A 23,094-nucleotide genomic window follows, 5' to 3' on the forward strand; every position below is an offset into this window, starting at 1 on the left:
AAATCATGCTCATCGACAATGAATGACCTCCAATCAAAACAAAGGCAAAGAAGGTCCTAGAGAAAGATTCTTAAAGTTAGGGATTGGATCTTATGAATCAATGAGTATAGTTAAAGCCTCACACATGGGGAAATAAGCCATGAGAACTCCATGTGGATTGTGAGCCAATGTGCCTTTGAGACTAGGCATGTAGGCCCAACAACAGCAACGTCTTGAAAGGGGTTGGTGATAGGACATGAGCTGTAATGTCCCCATTTTCGTGAGCATCAGAGTTCGAGGGATTAGCCTATTATTTAGACTCTTGTAAGCTAACATTCGGGATAGAGTCTCAATGGCAGTTCCACTTCTTCATTTCGGTCTTGGTTTCAGTTCCAGGGCCTTTGCAATCAATGTATGGGCTTAGTTGACGGACTTACTATTTATAGTAAGTCAATCTGGCAATTGTGATATTTTTAGTCACGGCACCTAGACACATGGGGGTAATTCAGTGTTGACCCCAGCTTCTGACGGCACGTCAAAAGACTGAATATTGAGGGAGATATTAATATTTTAGTGGTTAAGTTATTTAATTAACTTATATGGATATTATAGAGTCATAAAGTGACTTAATTAAAATTATAAGCCACTTAAATATTATAAAGTGACTTTATAAAAAATTAAAAGGTCACTTAAAATATTAAAAGTGATTTTGAATCATTTAAATGTAAAAGTGCGTCCAAGATGAATTTGAACTATTGAAAAGTGATCTAAATACATTTAATGTATTTAAAATTGCATTTGGGCGTACTTTCTTGGAATTTGTGCTTTTGGGGTTATAAGGGAATTGAAGGCAAATCAAACTCATATTATTGATTATTTGACATTGCTTCTATTTTGCTCTGTGGAATTCCTTGACAAGGGTTTCAGAGGTTTGGCCATTGGAGAACAGAAATTCTTCGTGGATCTGTAATTGTGAGGTTGTGGAAGATCAACTGAATTATTGCAATTGTGAAGGCTTCATTCAAGAGTCTTATTGTGCTTCAACAGAGATTCTTTATTTCAGATATTGTAGATTTTCCAATAAAGAAAGGGCAAATCAGTTTCCCAGTTTTCGCTGGCAAACTCCAAAATTCTTTATTTAAAATAAGCTGAGGACCTATGGGTATGTTTTATGTATTAGTTTCATTTGCAGCAGTTACTTAATGCATAATATAGATTCAATTGTTCCATATTTGGTATCTATTCAGTTATATGAGCAATGTTTGCCTGGTGCACTTGTTATTTTTATTTAAAAATTGTTCAAAAACCCTTGAAAATCCAAAACAAATCAGCAATAGTATTTCAGGAGAGTTAGAACCAGCAAGGTTCTTACAGTGGTATCAAAGCTCTGATCCTGCCTTCCTGGAGGGTTAGAAGTTCTTATTCATCAGCATCAATTTGGGTCTCACAGATTTTTACACACACAGGAGGCTTGGTTTACAGGTAAACCAGGATCAATTTGTAGAGATTCCATTGGGAATCATTGAGCTCACATGGTTGACATTTGAGTGACCAGCACTCTTGTATTGTTTTAGTATAGGTAAAATGAAGTCTATACAGGATCTCATGCCAGAGCTCATGCAAGCTTTTCAAAACTATGATAAGAATTGTAATATCCCAGTAATTGTTTTTTTGATTTTTTAACAATAAGAGATACAAGCAATCACCACAACCCGTTAAGGTTAGCGAAATAATCCAAACTACTAAAAGGGAACCCTTCCACCTTTTGTTCATCCAGAGCCCAGTCTGGGAGGGTGAGAGCATACGGTGTTCCGGGGATCGTTAGCAACAATAATCAAACTGAAATTACAATGCCTGGGCGGCAAGCCAACCCCTTCTGATTATTCAGCAGGATAGAAACCAAACTCTTGGTGGTAAACCGACCAAGGGAAAAGGACAAGAAACAGAAATTCAATCACTCTACCGCATATTTCAGCGGGAGGACATTACATTAACTATAACTCTACCGCATATTTCAGCGGGAGGACAATTGCATTAAACTTATCACTCGACCACTTATTCAGTGGGAGGACTGAGTACATAAACTGAATTACAAAACTTAGAAGGCGGCAAGCCAGCCTCTTCCACTTATGCAGTGGAGATTACAAATAAGTGCAGCAAGAAGGGATGATCAGTACTACTGAAACAACCTTACAAAATAGAGATGAGATGAGAAGAGTACTTGCAGATTTCTACAGAAAAAATATAAATTTCTGTTACAACCAATCTGCAGGCTGAAAGTACAATTCAGCAGCCTATGGAAACACCAAAATGCTCATAACTCCCTCATTTTTCACCTGAATCAACTCAAATCAATCCCAATCCCACAATATAACACTCACAACCGCATCCAATCCAAACCACAACCCAAATAACCCAATATTCATTTGGCACACATCCCAATGCAAGTACAAAAACCAACGCTAGACCTAGGAAGTTCAATTTTGTCTAGAAAAATCATTGCTTAATTAAACTTGCTAAAAACTTATACAATGTATCACCGTGACTAGGAAGGAAGGATGAGCCGGTACCCAGAATGATGGAGTCGCCTGGTAAAGAGGTACAAGCAAAATATACTTTCAGCAGCCCCGCGACCAGCAACCAGAAAACACTCAAATCCCACATAGAACACTCCACAATCTGCAACTCATTCACCAACAGCAATGGGAATACAAGGACACAGCTAGGTACTATCTTGCAAGTACGAAACTGAGACTTAGCTAGGAAGCCATACTTCGAAGCTCAGATTTTCAGTAGCCAAACTGGCAACATAACGATGCAATTTTCAAAGATGTCCCAAATGAGAGCCCAAGGCTCTTATTTATAACTCTTCAGCAGCCAAAATCAAATGCAAATTCCTCCAAACGCCACTCCTTCATTTGCATTTCATTTCACCCAAGTGTAGCGCCACTTTTCATAAGTCAAACCTCACGCCAAAAGGGAAGGGACCCACGTTAATTACTTGGCAAATAATGGAGATGCAATATAACATAATATTCCTCTAAAATATTTCGCCATCCCATAGTACACATGAGTTTCGCCAAACAATTAGGATAAAATAGGCATTAATCCCAATTTTAATAAATCAGTCGCAAATAATAAGATTAATTAAATATTAAACCTTAGGATGAGGAAATAATATTTAATTATGTCGCATATGACTCCCGTACTGATTATTAACACAACTAGGATGAAACTGAGCCAGGACGACCACAGAACTGTTGCAGAATCAGAACCCTGTCTACTGCCAAAAATAGAATTGTGCCACACTGCCACTTACTAAAAATAGTAAGTCAAGAACTAATGTTCAGAAAAGCATGATCATCGTGTTCAGAGGCAAAACATGGAGAGCTCAGTAGGACAGTAACACCAGAATGGCCATTTCCTAACTTACTAAAAATAGTAAGTCCTCATTTCATCAATGCTGGACCCCTCATTCTTCATTCCACCTAGCCTACGGGTCTCAGGAATAGGCTAATGGACCACTGGAAGGTCATCAGTGAGAAGGGGACATTACAAGAATCTAACAAGGCTTCTACAAAATCCGGAGATATTGGATCCTTTGTTTGCAAAAGAAAGGAAAACACATACTAATGCAAATGATTTTACCAATACAAAAGATGCATTAGAGAAGGAGGAAGTCCTTGGAGATGTTGAAAGCATGACACAAAGGTATGACAATAATTCTGATTTTTGCAACTGTAGCCAAACTATTGAGCATAATCATGATGTAGATGTGTTAGTAAATGACGAAAATGTTGCGGAAGGATCTACCAATGTTGGCACGCGAGTTGGAAGTGTCAAAGATGAGGAATGTGCAAATGATACAAGCTCTAACAGTTCTGATTTTTGTAGCAGCAGTTACAATTCTTTGCACTATCATGAGGTAACAGCCATTCCACGTGTGGAAGAGGGTTGTATGAAGATTCCTAGCACTGACACTCAAGATTTGGGTGTTAAAAATGATTTATGTGTTAAAAATTCAAGTCACAGCAAGTCTGATTTTGTATATCAGACCTTGGAAGAGGTGAACAAGACACAGGTCATGTGTGATCAATGGTTGCAAAGAGCTAAAAAGACAAAGTTATTGGCTGCCCAAGCGAAACAACGTTTGCAAGAAATTGAAGAACGTTGCAACCAGCTAGATCAAGCAAAGAAGCAAGGGGAGTGACACCTTAGATCTCTAATTCTTCCAATGGAAGAACATATTAAAGTTGAGAATACAAAGGAGGAACTTCTTGAGGTAAGCAAGCATGAAGAATATACAATTATGTGTGAACAAGAGAAGAGGTATGATTCAGAAAATTTTATTGGTACACATAACTTGCATCCTGAGACCCATGAGTTATCTTTGGTTGAGAGGCCATTAAATGCTCAAGCCTTAGAGATGTGTGACCACGTTGAATACGCATTTAGTGGATCAGCCACTAATGTCATTGCTACACATGAGGCTGGGAAAGAGTTAGATCATTTCCTCATCAAGCGAGAGCAACATGGGGATGATACTCTATCATCCTATGTACTTGTTGGTATCCTTAGCATCCCCGCAGGTCAGTCTTGCAGTTTTGAGGGTGTTGTTTGGTTTCATATCAGCAACATAAGAGGGGAGATTACATGTTATTCAACACCTATGGGGGGGATTCGGCACATCCAGGACAATTCAGTGGAGAGTAAAGATTGTTGTTGTGTTGTGGGTGGTCTCAGTTATTCCTATCTCCATGGTGCAGATGGATGTGTGTATTGTTTGTATTGGGACTTGGATGTTGACAAGGTTGGCACTACGATTTGGATGGGTCCCATTGGTTGGCTTCACCACTTCTGGCATGATGAAGTTGAGATCAGATTGGAGCAGCGGAGGTCTGGGAGTGTTTCTCATGGTAGACTTCCATACTGCCTATGGGATCCAGGGATTGTTCCAGCTGGTGGATTGCTTCTTCCTTCTATTGGGGTTGACTTAGTTGCACTATACAATGGTATCATGTTGATGCCACATGGTTTGGAGGGAGTACTCTACAGAGTGATTTGGGATCATGGCATTCAGCCGAGCATTGAGTATAGAGTTTGGGATTCTTTGGGTACATCGAGATTCCAGACAGGGTTTACAGTTGAGCATTGCAGCATGTTCAATGTGCTGAGAGTATATTGGTTCATCCTGTGCCTTCTTGAACATGTTTTGATTTTGATGCACTATTCTTGTGCGCAGGGGTTGGATAGTTGGCATGATGTTTGTCCCTAAGCAATTGTGTTTATGTTGGTGCTACAGGAATCGGTTGGAGATGTGTGGGACATTTCACAGTTCATCTTTTGGACCTCTGGTGGAGTGAAGTTGCTTCGCAATAGAGATTGCTTGAGGACAAGCAATTTCAGGGAGGGCGGATTGTAATGTCCCCATTTTTGTGAGCATCAGAGTTCGAGGGATAATCCTATTATTTGGACTCTCGTAGGCTAACATTCAGGATAGAGAGTCTCAATGGCAGTTCCACTTCTTCATTTCAGTCTTGGTTTCAGTTCCAGGGCCTTTGCAATCAGTGTATGGGCTTAGTTGAGGGACTTACTATTTATAGTAAGTCAATCTGGCAGTTGTGATATTTTTAGTTAGGGCACCTGGACACATGGGGGTTATTCAGCGTTGACCCTAGCTTCTAACGGCACGTCAAAAGACTGAATATTAAGGGAGATATTAATATTTTAGTGGTTAAGTTATTTAATTAACTTATATGGATATTATAGTCTCATAAAGCGACTTAATTAAAATTATAAGCCACTTAAATATTATAAAGTGACTTTATAAAAAATTAAAAGGTCACTTCAAATATTAAAAATGATTTTAAATCATTAAATGTAAAAGTGCGTCCAAGATGAATTTAAACTATTGAAAAGTGATTTAAATACATTTAATGTATTTAAAATTGCATTTGGGCGTACTTTCTTGGAATTTGTGCTTTTGGGGTTATAAGGGAATTGAAGACAATTCAAACTCATATTATTGATTATTTGGCATTGCTTCTATTTTGCTCTGTGGAATTCCTTGACAAGAGTTTCAGAGGTTTGGTCATTGGAGCACGGAAATTCTTTGTGGATCTGTGATTGTGAGGATGTGGAAGATCAGCTGAATTATTGCAATTGTGAAGGCTTCATTCAGGAGTCTTATTGTGCTTCAACAGAGATTCTTTATTTCAGATATTGCAGATTTTCTAATAAAGAAAGGGCAAATCAGGTTAGACGCCCCTTTTTGCAGCATATTTCATTTCAATAAGCAGTCGTACAGTTTCCAGTTGTTGGCCATACAATTCAGGCTTGGCACGTGGGGTCTAGGAAAGGGACGTTTTTACTGGGAGGCTGAAACACCTTTCTAATTTGCAATCTAGTTGCACCATTCCCAACACCCAGCATAATCAGGTGGATTCATTTCATTTTTGGCCTAGAGAAATTGTATTCTGGACTTGTACATCAATTTTGCTCAGTTTCCCAGTTTTGGCTGGCAAACTCCAAAAATCTTTATTTAAAATAAGCTGAGGACCTACAGGTATGTTTTATGTATTAGTTTCATTTGCAGCAGTTACTTAATGCATAATATAGATTCAATTGTTCCATATTTGGTATCTATTCAGTTATATGAGCAACTCTTGCTTGGTGCACTTGTTATTTTTATTTAAAAATTGTTCAAAAAACCTTGAAAATCCAAAACAAATCAGCAATAGTATTTCAGGAGAGTTTAGAACCAGCAGGGTTCTTACATGACCACAAAGCTATAAGGCACTCAGGGTAAGAATTGTTGCACAAGAATTAATCACGTTATGATTTAAAGGGGTTTCCATTCCAATCAATTTCAGGAGTTAAGAATCCTCGTAGTTACAACAATGGTGGGACAATGTCCACCATTCATGTGAATAGTATAGCTACTGCTCCCACAGGAAGGACACTGACCCAAGTAAATACCAAAAACCAACTCGAGGCTAGGTCTATCACATGAGGAACCATTATGTAATGAAGCTAAGAAGCTCCCATCTGAGGTGCCACTGAAATGAGGAGTTTAAACATAAAGAGCCAAGGGAGTCCTAAAAGGGGAACCTCATAGGAACAACCAACAATGGGTAATTTCCACACCCATGTAAGTGGTAAAGTAATTGCTTTCATGGTAGAACTAATCTTGCTAACCAAGAGAATGTATGTTCAAATACTCATTCACAATGGGGGAATCTACAAGGTGGATACTTTGGAGAATAACTATTTGAACACACATCCACCAGCTCATGAAGGGAACACGATCCATGGAATGATGCCCATCACAAGGGTCATTCCTAGGTTCAAGAGAAGATAGGCAATCCCTAAAGGAATACTTGTCATGGTGGGTATTCCTGTGCTCGAAGCAACAAGTATCTCAGCAAGTTTGCAAGGGTGATCTTTAAAGATGCACTATACATTGTATCTCTAGGCAAGAGATTAAGAGGATGATCTCTTGAGGGATACCCATCATGCTTTGCATCCCTGGACAAGCAACAAAGGGAAAAATCCCTACAGAAATACTTGTAGTGAGTATCCTTAGGTGAGGAAAATATCCTTATGCAAGAGACTACGGGTATGATCCCTACAAGGATACTCATCACATTGAGTATCCCTACATAATAGACCAAGGGGGTGATCATTAGAGGGATACTCATCACATTGAGTATTCTCGAGCAAAGGATTGGGGGAGTGATCCTTAGAGGGATATTCAACATGTTGTGTATCCCTAGACAAAGGACATGTAATTATCCGAACGCATATGGGTCAAAATATCAAGTTCCATGATGACACAAATCCTCATTGCTCAATACCAATATATCATGTTAAGCAGAATGTGAAAACTAATTCTCATCTCCAAGGCAAAACTTACATGTCAAGCCCAATAGACCCTTCCAACTGTCTCCAATAGTCCTCATTTGTCATTCAATGTTTTCTTGTGTTTTCAGGTTTTTCTTAAAACTTTTAATTCTGCCATGTATGCCAAATCACCACTTTCTCCACATGGCGGTTACAACTTGTTACAATGAGTTGTGCACGTTAATTTCTAAAAAAGCCTAAAAGAATCTTTCATTTCTCCCTCAATTACACTTAAAGTAGATATGTCTATTGTGTTTTCCTATCTTGGCTTTATTCTCGTACAAAAGTTTGAGAAGACTCCATTTGAGAAGAGAACAAACATTTACAAGCAATTCAGACTGTCATTTTTCTTTACAACCATAATCAAAGCTAAATCAGTTACATCCACCATTAGCCCCGCTCTCAAATTGTTCCCTCCTCATCCAGCCTTGGAGGTATAGCACAGTCAGTTGCTCACAAGGAAGTCCAGAAGCGATTTAATACTGAGGATATTAACAGCAAACTACTCCACATCTGCAGGTGTAAATTCTTATTTTAAGTGTTTCCTTCAATCAGGTTTGTGTGTTTATTCATTTCGATTGAGTGTAGATGGAATGAGACTTGTGTGAACTTAGTTTGTGTGTATATTTGTTTTACTTAAATCTCTGTTGGTCACTTCCAGAATTGAGAGCTCTGCAAAGATCAGGTGTTACACATAAAATATGTCAGTTTAAACAGTTTATCTTTTGCTCACATATTAAAGTCAACCTAGGAAATTTTCCTTGGCATATGCAGCCTGTCTCACTCTCCAAATTGCACATATTCCTTGTTCCAATAAGGTTTCAGCTTACATTAGATTGTTAGCAGCTAGGTTCCCACTCATCTTAATAAATCAGATTGTACCATATTTATTAGAGTATTCTTCTAGCAAATGTACTCAAAAGAATAGTTGGAAATGAGGTGTTTATTTTCATAAAAATGCAACTGTCAATTCAAGATCTGCAATTAGAGAATTATAAATACAGAAAATTTGTAGCTTCAGATTTCAGTTTACCAATGCTACATTAGTGTTTGTGTATTCTACTGGCTCACTGAAATCTGAATTGTGTATGACTATATGAAACGCAAAACCCAGATTGCATGTTAGGGAGAACAAGAATAGTCATTCACATTTTGAAAAAGAAAAATTTTATTGCTTGTAAGTGGGTCTGTGTTTTGCATTGCATTTAAGAAACACTAGAAAATTAAATCTCATATCCTTGAGCTTTATTAAAATAAAAAAGCTCACCTTTTTTTAAAAAGAGCTTCTTGCATTTTCATATGAAATGCTATATTTAGGAAACAGTTGTTTTACAAGAAGTTTGCAGATTAACTTGAATGCCTTATCCGTTGCATTGGGAAAAATACAAAAAAGATAGCTTTGATCACATTACTAGTGTTCTTGCAGATTAGCATAATTTGCTTTCAGCATTTAAGTTTCTGTAAAAACATTCAAGAACATCCAAAACAACAAAAACATTTAAGACATTTGAAAAACAAAACAAAAACTTAGGAGAACAAATCAATTTACAAATACCACCTGTCCGTGCAAAACCCTCTGCAACTTCCCTCTTCAGGAAGAAACTCAGGTGTCATGGTTGTTGGTACCACTATGAAACTGTACCAATTAGTTGGTCCTCAAAATTCTCGGCCAATCCATTCAAATTTCAAACTCATGGTCTTCCCAGTCAGTATGCAATAGCATGTCCATACCTGGTCTGGTATTTTGGCTAACTAATCTTGCAGAGTGATCAAAGGCTGCACCGTTCTAGTTGATAATGATGAGGTTTCTGTTGGTCATGCCTGTGGCAATCAAAGAAGTATAAAATAAAAGTATGGAGCTAGAGAGAAATTGAATAAGTCTCAGTGCACTTTTCCCTAATTCTCTGCTTTTGGGCAGTACGTGGCATAATCACCACCAAGAATCAGCAAGCAAACAAGGCACACTTTTGGGTTGGCATTACCATGAGAAAGTCCTGCCTAAGGCAGATGAAAAGTGGCGAAATGGTTGGTGATCTGCACCTACAAGAAGAAATTAAATTAGAATGAAGCACACTTTTGGATTGGCAGTGCCACCTAAAAAATTCTGTCACACATGTTGAAATAATGGCAATGGCATAATAAAAAGTCACCATGGGAGATTCCAATAAAAGGTCATAATCCATCACACTTTTCTGTGGCATTGACCGGCAAAATCTCTGCCCAAAATAGGGCAAAAACACTAGAAAAGCACGCCCAACTTGGAAGGACTTAAATAAACCTTCAAAAGTTCTGCTCAAAACCCTGGCCATGAGTTAACTGTGTGCAGCTTAAAGGTGTAAAATAAGTGAGTCTAGGTGCATTATTTAGGTGACATTGCCACATGAAAACTCTTTCTAGTTGATCCATTAGTTATGTGCACCAAGATGACAAAGTGGTTAGCAAAGCATACCTAGAAGCAGGGTAAAGGCCAGCAAAAACTCTACCCGGAGTCAGCAAAAATATGGCAAAGTCTTAAGAGATCCATGCCAGCCCACATTGGAAAGAAATAACAACTTAATAGAGCACTACTTTTTGTGGTTAGAACCACATAATTCTCTGCCAAGTCATATGGTAAAAGATGGCAATTGCTAGAGTAATGAGTGCCCAGCTCCAAAAGCATTATGAACAGCCTTAGGCACAATTTTTAAATGGCACTGCCACAAATAATTTCCACCCAGCTTTGTGAGAGAAACCTGAGTGATATTGGCATGCTTTTGGGGTGGCTTTGCTTTACTAAAACCCCTCCAAGCACACTTTTACAGTGGCTTCACCACACTAAAACTCTGCTCATTCAGTCAAGAGGTTGCTTAAGACATTAGCAAGTTCTACTGTCTTCATTCAGCTTTAAAGCAAGGAAAAAAATAAGAGTGAATAGCATGGAAATCTCAGCACCTATATGAAAGCTGATATTCATTCAGACTTACGCAATTTATTTCTGCTGCTCATAGCAGAAACAAGGCAAAATTTTCATCTTTTTGCAGGTTTGATGGTAATATTCAGCATCTTTGTAGCCATTGCAACGGAAGGTAGATTAAGGAAAGTTTTTATGATAGTTTGACAGAGCTGTTCCTCCTGTTTAAACAAGCAAAAACATTAGAGGACAATCCTATTATGGCAGCCACAGGAGTCTTGATTTGAGGTGAAGTTTTATGGACAAAATCTAGAGTTTTCAAAGCAAAATCAGCCATTCTTCTAGGTGCATTTTTTAGGTGACACTGCCTGTAATGTCCCCATCTTTAACCTAGAAATTAATAAACAATAAACAATCATATGATCAAGAGTGGCAGCCTTGATAGTATTCACAATTAATTAGGAGTTAGAGAATAACAGATTGTACATTGTATTTTTAGTTAGTTGCATATCAATAAGACTTCAGATTTCCAAGAGAAGCATAATCATTCAAGTTGTAAGGAGTTGATAGGTTATCCATCCATCAAGAGGTAAAGACTTGCAAGCATCCATCATACCAAAACCACATGGAGATTACATATGGTATAAAATAGTAAATCCGAACATTGCAGCAGGACCAATTATTATATTATCAGCTAGTATCCACTAATTGCCAGCGCCGCTAGTAATGAACTTAATGATGTATTAACAGCCTATTGATTATCCACCATTATGAATAGATCGATCACAATTGAAGAACAGATTATACTTTCAAAGAAGCACTTCCAATATTGATTAGGGCATCCACTATCACGAAGTTCATTATCCACATTCACCATAGTATAGAAGTATAGCAAGAATATCAATTAAGTCAAGACACATAATCATGTCATAAATACAAACCAACAGTACATATGGGCAAGGTTGGTTAAGAATGCAAGTCAGCAATTAAGTGTGCAGTCCTAACATCAGCAACAGAAGGAAGGAACGATGATGTGAAGAGACTCAGAAAAGTGAGTAGTAACAGCAATGAAGATGTAAATCATAAATTAATACGATGAGGAAAGAAGACAATAACCAACAGTGATTCATCCACAGTCAATAACAGTATATAAATAATAATTACTAAGCATGGAAAGTACAACAGAAGGAAAGGTGCAAGTAATTAGACAGCGATTATACAAGACTAATCGATATTACTAAATAAACCAATCCTCATGAAGAGTTACAATTTGGATAACAAATAAATTTGTTATGATATTAAGAGACCTGATCTGCAAGTACTATGTCCCTTCATTATTCAAGAGGTGCAACAGTTTCATCTAGCAAGGTACAAGAGGAGGATCAAACACATTCAAACAAGCATCGATTTGGAATCTTACAATCTTTTAATCCTTGATTGGATCTGCTCATTTGAGCAAGTGCCTATTTGGCACAAATCGGTTGCAAGCACATAATTACAATTCAGAGACGGCACCAGTGATTGCAAGTGAAGAGAGCATATATCAGAAACAGCATCTGTCATGTCCCCAAATCCGAACAAATGAATAGGAAGAGATTTAAGTCTCAATGATGGCCGAATACATAGTAAATGAATGTTTCAATACTGGACACGGCGATTATAAGAATATGAAAGGTTGCATTTAAAACAAATATTATCTGCTGAAATAACATTTGAAGATATCAATATGAGTAGCGTTGAAGATTAAAAGGCCAAGCTTAATTCAATTTCTAATGTTTTGAAGATGAAGGCTCGATAAATTTATAATACCGTGGGTCTTTATTATCTCTTCCGAAACTATTATCGAAAGTTTGACCACTTGCTTGCACCAAATTATTTGTGGTTCCTTAAAGGATTTATTAAGTTTGTGTTTCTTATTAGTGTCAGAGTGCTTAAAGGAACACTTAAGAGCTGCCGCTATTAAGGCAGTGATTTGTCAATATAAGGGAAAGCAGCAATTGCATGTAAGCTGAAGTTAAATGAATAAACATTATAACCATCAGTATTGCCAACAAAGGGATTATGTCAAATGATGAATTAACTAACCATCAAGAGGTGCGATTATCATGAAGTGGTGCGATTAGTTAAGGAGGTTATTATGAACAGGTACAAGTCATGTCTCTAGCAACGTGACTTGTCATTCCCATTACAATATATATAAAGACATTCCCAAATCATTCAAGGAGGGGAAGGAGGAATTGGATATTCTGATTACGGTATTGACTGCTAAATAAGCATTTGTCTGGCAGCCTGGTACACTGAATCAACTCTTGTTGTCTACAATATTGTTTGTTCTTTCTGATTACTAGTTAGATATATAGTTTGATCAGACAAATAACAATATTAGAATGTAAATCAGAAAGAACCCTTAAGTTAATAACAGTAAGAAGAATACGTTTATATATAATTCTTGTTACTACTGTCAGTATTTAAAAAAGTTAAGGATGGAGTTGTTTCCAAAGAGGGGCAATCTAAATCCAATCAATAGGATGATTCCCAAGATAGGGTAAGGGCTTGAATCCATAAACTTCGACGGAGCCTATTGTATTTTGGTCTCTAAGCGCTTCGGTAACATAGACATCCTCTTCTTCCTTAGAACTGAAGTAGTAACAAAGGTTGACACTTGCATCAAGAATTATGGATGATAAAATTAATTATCTAATATGATAGAATTAATTATCTAGTATGGTAGATGGACAATTTACTTATTAAAAATTGATAAATTAATTGAATTATGAAATATCATATAGATTTGATTCATGTTAAGATAGATTTGTCTCCTAATCAATTTAGTTAAAGTCATAAGAATATTGAAATAGATTAATTATGGTTAAAACAGGCCTAAACCTAGTAGGGGACATTACAGCATCAAGCATATCATTGCAAGTTATTATATCTGGATCAGACACAGCAACTACTATATCGCTATAAGTGATATTACCTATCATAAATTGCATGTATTAAGAGTTTATATCAGAGACAGCAAATGCATATTGCTATAACCAATACCATATTGTATCTCATAGCATATTCATATTGCCATACATGACATAGCACAGATCCTAAGAGATCATTACACTTAGTGCAAGTCATATCGATTCACATAAGCATATTCCTAATTGTATAAATCAGAGATAGCAAGTGGGATTGATGATTATCATTTTATATATATTTGTTTTTATATTATCAATTGCCTAAGTTCATAGCAAAATCAGACATTGTAATTCTAAGGAATTCAAGTATTTGTCCCATAATTCCTAATTATCCTAAAACGGGACATTATACTGCCACATGAAAACTCTGACTGGCAGATTCATTAGTGATGTGTGCCTAGATTGCAAAGAGATAAGCAAAGAACACCTAGAAAAAGGGTAAAGAGCAGCAAAAACTCTGCCTAAAGTCAGCAAAAATACGGCAATGTCTTCAGAGATCCATGCCAGCCAACATTGAAAAGAAATAACAAGTTAATAAAGCACAACTTTTTGTGGTTAGAACCACATAATTCTCAGCCAAGTCATATGGTAAAAGATGGCAATTGCTATAGTAATGTGTGCCCAGCTCCAAAAGCATTATGAACAGTCTTAGGTACAATTTTCAAATGGCATTGTCACTCATAATGTCCACCCAGCTTTGTGAAGGAAATCTGAGTGTTATTGGAATGCTTTTAGGATGGCTTTGCTATACTAAAACCCCTCCGGGCACACTTTTACAGTGGCTTCACCACACTAAAACTCTGCTTATTCAGTCAAGAGGTTGGTCAAGACATTAGCAAGTTCTATCATCTTCATTGAGCTTTAAAGCAAGGAAAAAATCTGAGTGGAAAGCATGGAGATCTCAGCACCTATATGAAGGCTGTTAATCATTAAGACTTAAGCAATTTATTTCTACTGCTCATGGCAGACAAGGCAAACTTTTCTCCTTTTTGCAGGTTTGATGATGATATTCAGCATCTTTGTAGCCATTGTGATGGAATGCAGATTAAGGGCAGTTTTTATAAAAGTTTGGCAGAGCTATTCATCTTGTTTAAACAAGCAAAAACATTAAAGGTCGATCTTATTATGGTAGCCACAGGGGTATTGATTTGAGGTGAAGTTTTATGGACAAAATCTAGAGTTTTCAAAGCAAAATCAACCATTTTTCCAGCATCCTTAAGGACAGACTTTTGCGAAAGCCTTCATGGCCTTGTTGTAAGATTTTGCCAGATACTTGTGTTGAAGGTTATGAGTTTCTAGGATTTCAACTTCTAGTTTTCGAATTTTTCAAAAGCCCTAAGCAATAGAGTAAGATTTCCAAAATAGTGGTTCAAATTCAGGATACTCATATATCAGCATGACAGAGTATTGGTGAATTCATCATGGTCAGAATTCTATTCAAAGTTGTCATGTTGGTATTGGCAGGGTACTTAACAATTCTGTTCATAGGATTTCAAAAAAATTTCAGAGGCTCCTGCTCATGTGGTAAAATCCAATGGAGTGTGGGAGCATCCAGACAATTACCCTCTTTGTGTTGCGTTCCCTGAAGCTATTGAAATAAGAAATTTCTTTAAAATTTTGTCCCATAAGACATGCTTTAGCAAAAATACTGTTAAGCTATCCAAACTTGCAAGGAGCCTTTAGCCATTCTAGCAATATCAGCCTGTGAGTTCTCCTAAATGAACCAACTTTTTACATCCAAAAGAATTGGTCAAATTGAAGCCCTCCAAAACCATTGGCCCTTCCACTTCATTATTCATCCTAGAGCCTAAGAAGAAAGATCCCCTCAAAGAAGGAGAAGGTAACACAACCCCTACTACAGCCCAACCTGGATTACCTTTGGCAGCCCCATCAAAGTTCAATTTAAAGGGCTTCCAAGAAGCTTCTCAGTACTTAGAATGTTTGTCAATTGCCAACAAGGGAACTACGACTGAAAATATTACCAAATGAGTCTAAAACAATTTTAAAAGTTAAAAAACAAGGTTACCTTTGGCAGCCCCATCAAAGTTCAATTTAAAGGACTTCCAAGAAGCTTCTCAATACTTGGAATGTTTGTCAATTACCAACAAGGGAACTACAACTAAAAATATTACCAAATGAGTCTAAAACAATTTTAAAAGTTAAAAGACAATTCTATGGTAGAGATTTCAAAAACATTGCTGACAAAAAGGTTGATCATTCTTCTTTAATTCATAACAATTCTTCTATCTGTCTTCTTCTTCAATAAAATTACTAAATATTGGATTCCTTAGGATGTAGATCAAATATAGCAAGAAGCAGAGATGGATTTTCACCAAAAGGATAGGACACCACAATTTCATCAGCTAAGCATTGTTAAAAATGTGCCTTTGCCAGATTGATTTGTATTCTTGAATGATTATGTTTATTATGACACTAACGGTATTCCTTCCAAAAAGGGATAAAATGACCAAAACATGCATACATATGTATGTGTATGCGCACACAGATATATAGACATGTATGTGTATGTGTATGTGTCTGTGTCTGTGTCTGTGTCTGTGTCTGTGTCTCTGTGTGTGTGTGTGTGTCTGTGTATGTGTATGTGTATGTGTATTTTTTTTTAAAATAAAAAAGTATAATTGATAACTCAAATGGATTCAATCTCTTTCCTCTTAGGCTTTCCTCTGTTTTGGATCTGGACTCTTCTAGGATTTGTTTCACTAATAAGGTTGTGTTTTGCAATGGGATGAACTCCGGTGGTAAATCATCAAGGCTTTCATAAGTCAGGAACCATGTTCAGATCCCCGAGAGACATGTTACATGGATTTGAGGCTTCCATAATCATTGATAGTAAACAATTTTTTCATTGAATGTGATGAGCTCAAGTGATAAACTATCAGGATTTTCAATGAGAGACCATCTTCCAATCCCCAACAGACATGTTACATGCTCATATGTATAAAAGTTGAATGTTTAATCTAAGTAAACTACCAGATCCATTTCTGGGTGTCACATACCCCAACGAACAAGGCCAAGTGCAAGTCCTAGGTGATTGTGATAGAATAGATACCCCTCCCCCCTCCCCATTGTGGTTTCTAAATTGAAGGACACTCTAGTAGGTGAATTTACCAATCAAAAAATAATAATAACAGTAATAACAGGCACTAACAAACACCTTTTCTGGAGACAAAATTCTATGATTTTTGCAATCAATTATACTTTAAATTATGATATATCAACATTTTTACCAAGGGGCATAAGGATGACATATAATCTTCAATGGCCATTAATCACTATATTATTAATAGAATAGATATATTATGTTAAATATGGAAATGTTCTCCAGGATGTCCTTCAAAGGCATACGCCCGTCCTTGTCAGAGGCAATTCTTCCAATTTGTAACCGTGAACCACTCAAACTAACCACAGTCCTCTTTGAATTCCTTCCCTTATGCATGTTACCAAGAAAATAAAATGAGCATGAAATATATTGTCATATTATTCAAAAAAGTTCCTTCCACCAATTAGCTACTTTTAAGTCTGATAGTTAATGAAAGTGGCTTCTTCAACCCTAGAAGAAGGTGCCTGAATGGCAGTGCCAAAATTAGAACCAAAAATTATAGCTATGCCACTGGAGTCAAAATAGCAAGAACAAATGATAGATAATTGAATTCAATTTTTAGAAAAGAGCATTAAGGATGAGATAAAACAATGGCTACATGCCTGTTGGTATGAAGGTAAAATCAGCAATTCTTTTCTCAATGCCTCTTATAATTTTATCTTGTCCCCGTCTTAAAAATGTTCCTGAGCTTGTACGAACTCTGCAATTTATCAGATGGGGAAAATATGAGCCTAAGAAACAGCATTACCATATAACTATCATAAAGAACTTATGCTCTATACCAACAATGAAATAAATATTCACAAACCTGCTATCTTTGCTTTTTCCAGTTGCACTATCCACCACAGTTGACTTCACCATGTGTGGCTTTGCAAGACTGATTAAATACTCACATTCCTCCTTAGTCTGTTGAATAACCAAAAATCAATTACAGAGTACACTATTCTTCCATCACTCCAGGACCCTTTATCTTAAAACATTTTTCTATCAATTTATGACTTTTGTATAAATTTAGGTACTTAACTCACAGACAGAAGTTATTATGCTTAAATACCACAAAAATTAAAACAAGAAAACATTTTTGCATGTCAAATCAGGAAAACCCGAAGCTGCCTGGCAAGCAGGTGCCTGTTTCTAGGGCATCTGAGAATTAGAATTTGTCCAGATGGCTAGGAAACATTTTCCAGCTTGAAACATTTCTGGCAACTGTAAAAGATTTAACACCCTGGCTATGTGATTGTGTCCTGCCTGCGGAAATAATTGTTTCTAATATCAATTTTTAGTTTTTTAGGTATAAATATCATAGCTTTTGTGAATGTCAAATAGCCAGTTCTTACAGTATTTCCTAAATCCCAAAGAGAATTATCCTCTTCCCTAGAACATTTCAACATTTCTGATCACCTCATGTGAAATGCATCATGCTTTATTGTGGAATTTGTCCTTATCTATATTGATTTGGGAAGCAGTCAAAATACAAACAAGTCCAAGAATCAAAATAAGTTCTATATCCCCAAGTAACATACTTTCTTAGCTCTCCCAAAGTAATATCAATTGCAGTGAGGCCAATTATACTATTGTGTCAAGAATTCCCGATTCTAGAGGACAATTGCCAAATGAGATGCATTTTTGTTGTAAGGAAAACATTCCTAGACCACAAATGCTAGAGAAGAGTCAAATAGATTGATCCAAAAAATATTGGGCTGATCAGATTGGGAAGGTCCTATAACCAAGCACACGATGCAAGTACACTTGTACCAAAGAGGAGCACGCTAAAACTTTCTGAGCATGCTCTTACATGGTATGAGAGCTATGTTCACTCATTAGAAAAGAGGAAAAGTGCCACCACTTGAGAAATGGGAAGACTTCAAGAGGCTGCTCTGTATATAATTTTATCCTATATGTCATGAACAAGAATGATTGATACAGTAGCTTACTTGAGGCAATGACAAAGATAAAGCATGCAAACGTACAACAGCAAATTTAGAAAAAGGTGAGTCAAGATAGTTAAAGACATCATGGATAAAGAAGTGCTCATGAAATATGTTGGAGGACTGTTGGGTCTCTTAAAGAGGCAAGTTATCATGCCCAAGCCCCAAGATATAATGAAGCATATATTCATGCACACTTCCTTGAGCTACATAAAAAAGGGGAATTATTCCACAAAAATAACCATGGTGATGAACAACAGCATGGTGGTACCAAACATGAGGATACAGAAAAAAGGAAGAGCAAAAAAAACATTACTTCCACTGTCAGCTCAAAAAGCAAAGGCAAGGGAAAACCACACTACACACATTGTAATAAAGAAGGCCATACAAATGAGAAGTGTTGGAAGCTGAATCCCAAATTAGCCCCTTCTAATGTGGAGAATAAAAGAATTGACTCATGCTTAAAATCAAATATTGTTTCCCATAACTTGCTTAGTGAATTGAATTGGAATTGGATGTTGTAGATAATGCACGTCCATATCCATTGGGGTGGCTGCAACACAAAATGGGCATAAACATAAACAAGAAATGAAAGCTAGCATTCAGTCTACATACAGACTATAAAGCTGAAGAGTTGTACCATGAAAGATATATGATGTAATCTTTGGCAGTCCCTATGTGCATGTGTGGGATGCTATATACTTCAAATGCAAGAATCAATACAGGCTGAGGTTGTAAGGCAAGAGTTTCTTTGTGAATTCGTATGCTAATAGATCCAATTGTCATTGCTACACCTCGAGTAGTACAAGGCTAATCAATGCCATTGGATGTATTTATTCCCCAATGAATGAGGAATGATGCAGGCATGAGAAAGCTGTTGTAGGAGCTATTGTGAAGCTTCCAACTGATATAGAACAATGAACTCAAGGGCAGCAAGTGCATAGAGGTACAAGACTGACTCAAGGAAGCAAGCATGTTCAATTCAAAGAGAAAGTAGAGCGTACAACTCAAGTGGAAACCACAAAGGTGCGCAGACTTTTCCCTTCAGTTCCACTTTTGCCAAAGCAGTATGTGAATCACTCATAGGACAAATTGGTGTCCATGATTGGTTGACAGTTGACCTATGCCTAAACAACAGATTGGGCTTGGGTGATGCCAAGCCAAGGCAAGAAAGAATCTTGAAAAGGCATGTGGACTATGAGTTTTTCAATTTGATTTAATAATGTCCTGAGGATTTTGGGCACCTGAAGCCCCTTGGATAGGGAGGTGTAATCTGAAAATGGTTGAGATGTGTAGACCAGGAAGGTCCTATAACCAAGCACATATTGCAACTATAGTTGCAGCAAAGAAAAGATCACTTATAGTGATTTTTAAGAGCATTTTGTATTGCTGCAAATTTATTCGCAGCCAAGGTGAATCTCTTAGACAGAGCTGTAGGTATGTTGGAAGCTACTACGGTTGACATAGTGTTTAGAACATAAATATGATGCGTGTAGAATCAAGAGTTTACCTCCATGCTTGCTGAAATTCATACTTGGGCATGTAGCAGCAATTGGAAATTTGAAAGAGTAGAGGAATATATGAAGGACCAGACTTGTTCATACTGGCAAGAATAAATAGCTTTCATTGCCAGTTGTTCACCCTTATAACATCTTCTTTAAAAAAATTCTTATTTTGCACAAATTCGCCAAACGCTAACCAGCAATGAATGGCAATTCAAAATACCTCCAACAGCTGTGATTTGTTACCACCAATTCTATCCTTAATTCTTCCTTCAAAAATTATCAAATTCTCTTACGTTATTGAGCAGTAAACTGTCCTTGAATAGATGGTGCATTTCCCCAATCTTGGAAATCTCAAACTCTAATATAGTTTGCAGTGCTTTAACCCTTAGTGTTGACACTGTTTTCCAGCCTGACTTTGCCCTCCAATCTGTCTTACATAGATCTAAAACTGCCATGTGCTTTCCCAAGAATGGAACGGCTGGAACCCTACACTGACTGAGGTGATTTTTAGTATAACTCTGCCTTTAAATCCATTATAAACCAATAACAAATTGCCACAATCCTTCACCAAAATGCCCACTTGAAACCCTGGATGATGGCATGGAAATCTAGATAGATAAATCTTGATAATAAATTGAAAATAATCTTGGAAATACTCTGAACCTCCCTAATGATGCAGTGTAATTCATTAGCATCTATCTGTTGCTAAGTCTTGCTAATGTGACTTCTTAATAGCTGTATCTTTCTTGTCTTCAAACAACTTTTCTTGACTATCCATATTGCCCTACAAAATTCCTGAGCCATACCCAACTTTGCTAATTGCTCTGTCCCCACAACTTCTAACTTTCTCGAGGCTTGTTCTTTATGAAAAACCATTTCACCATTCAACTTCTGTTCACTATGATATTATCACAAGTTGCAAAGCTTAAATAGGAGATGTCTCCACAGTCTACCTCCATTTCAAAAAGTGGGTTATTCAAATGGACAAATCTATCGGCATCCATCTCAAAACGTGGGTTATTTGCACCATAGTGGTAAGTTTGAAAATTACTCATGTTATCACATTGGTAATCAGTTTCCTTTTCAAACCATTCACACTGGCCTAATTCTGAAAGATTGTTTACTGAATCCATTATCTCTGATCCCCGGTCAGTGTCAACCTTCCCAAATTGCTTATCATTAATAATTGATCTAACAATTATAGCAAACTCAAAACCAATGGCAGTGACTGTTGAAACCTTTTCTTCAGCTTATTTCTCTGATGTGTTTAAAGACTCATAATCCACCTTCTTATTTCTGATTCGTCATCAGAATTCCACAACACTTTTTCTAATGTCATCACTTCTTTGCTCCAACATTTGTGACTTGGCTCCAAAGATTCCTTGCATAAGAAGCAAAGATTATCTCTTCTAAGTTTGTTTTGACCATCATCAATCTTTCTTGCAATTGGTGAAATATGTTTTTGTTGATTAGAATGGGATTGGGTCCAAGGCACTAACTGCTCTAACGTTGTAACCCTTTTGATGACTTCTTGAGGTTCTTGTTCTAAATGATTTTATTCTCCTGCTCCATCAATTCTCTACTAAAAAGTTGGAAATCCTTGTGAGGTTTAGGCCCAAGTCTTGATCATGGTTCTCTTCATATTCATGAATTGCCTGTTGGATCTTTGTAGGAAGATTTCTATAATCTACATAACTAGTACTAATATATTCCTGTATTGAATTTTGAAATTCCTCCACATGGATGTCTTCACTACAAATGAAAGTGAGACATAGATCTATCAACAAACCCAACAACTATTCTCTGTGAGATTGTTCTGATTATTGTTATTGCCTCTTAAAGTGCTCACCTCACTATTCCACCTTCTGGAAGCATTCATATTTGGATCATGTGGAGCATCTGACCCAGCATGTCTATCATTGTATCAATCTTTTTTTCTTTATCAGCATCCATCTATTATTAATGATTCCCAATGAGAACAAACCTTAGTTTATGCCAGTAACTCCTCGCACAATTTATATAACCTCCAAATTCACCTTTTAATGAAAATTGCTCAATCCCATTGGAAGCAATAAGAATATAATTGTGTGTACATCACGACTTCCCCAAGGTTACTTTATCTTATACATGGGTCAGCCATGGCTAAAAGAAATATTATTTCTTGAAGATTAAAACTCACATCCATGTGGCAGAGAAATGTTGCAGTTAGCATACATACGCTAGCATGCAAGTTAAAGTCTTTTATACAAGGTTCAACTTACAAGGAGATAAGAACCTGGATACGTCAAGGGATCTTTCACACGTGACCCACAATTCACCCTTTGTTGCACCAAATAGAGTGTTAAGTCGACTTTATTCCCCTTGTCTTATTTAAACAGATCAATTCCTTATAAAGCGGCAAGTTTTAAAATTTAACCAGTTAGTAGAAATTGTGATAACAAAGTTGATTTCCAAGGTGTTGATTACCCTTCCAATTACACAACGGCTCCTTAATTCTGTTGGAATGGTTGTGTTTTTCTCTATTTCAATTTTAGCAAAGCTCAACTTTGACTAGTGACCCCATCATAAACTCAAACAACATAAAGAAAGTGTGAATCATTATTTAGAAGAAGCGGCCAATTTATTCCCTTCCAAACCAAACTGCAATTCCTCCACATTAAATTTGTCACTTTATATGAGTTTTAAATGTAACTTATGAATACGGTGGCAATGACCCACAAAGGAGAATGGTAGGTTGGTGTTAAGTTTGGTCTCATAGATGGTATGTTGGAAAAATTTTAGCAATCTAACCTTCAAA

The 23,094-nt window shown here is 36.8% G+C and overlaps 1 protein-coding gene across 1 annotated transcript in view; it reads right to left on the reverse strand.

Moving 5' to 3' along the window:
* Window positions 1–23,094, reverse strand: part of LOC131047214 (probable prolyl 4-hydroxylase 3) — a 45,932-nt gene that overhangs the window by 19,174 nt on the left and 3,664 nt on the right. Inside the window, exons 3-4 of the mRNA XM_057981079.2 lie at window positions 17,673–17,770; window positions 17,467–17,564 (exon numbers count right to left, since the gene is read on the reverse strand). Coding sequence (XP_057837062.1) covers window positions 17,467–17,564; window positions 17,673–17,770 — 196 coding nt within the window. The remainder of the gene's footprint in view (window positions 1–17,466; window positions 17,565–17,672; window positions 17,771–23,094) is intronic.

The sequence above is a fragment of the Cryptomeria japonica genome, chromosome 4 (genome assembly GCF_030272615.1).
Source record: "Cryptomeria japonica chromosome 4, Sugi_1.0, whole genome shotgun sequence".
Classification (NCBI taxonomy): Eukaryota; Viridiplantae; Streptophyta; class Pinopsida; order Cupressales; family Cupressaceae; genus Cryptomeria; species Cryptomeria japonica.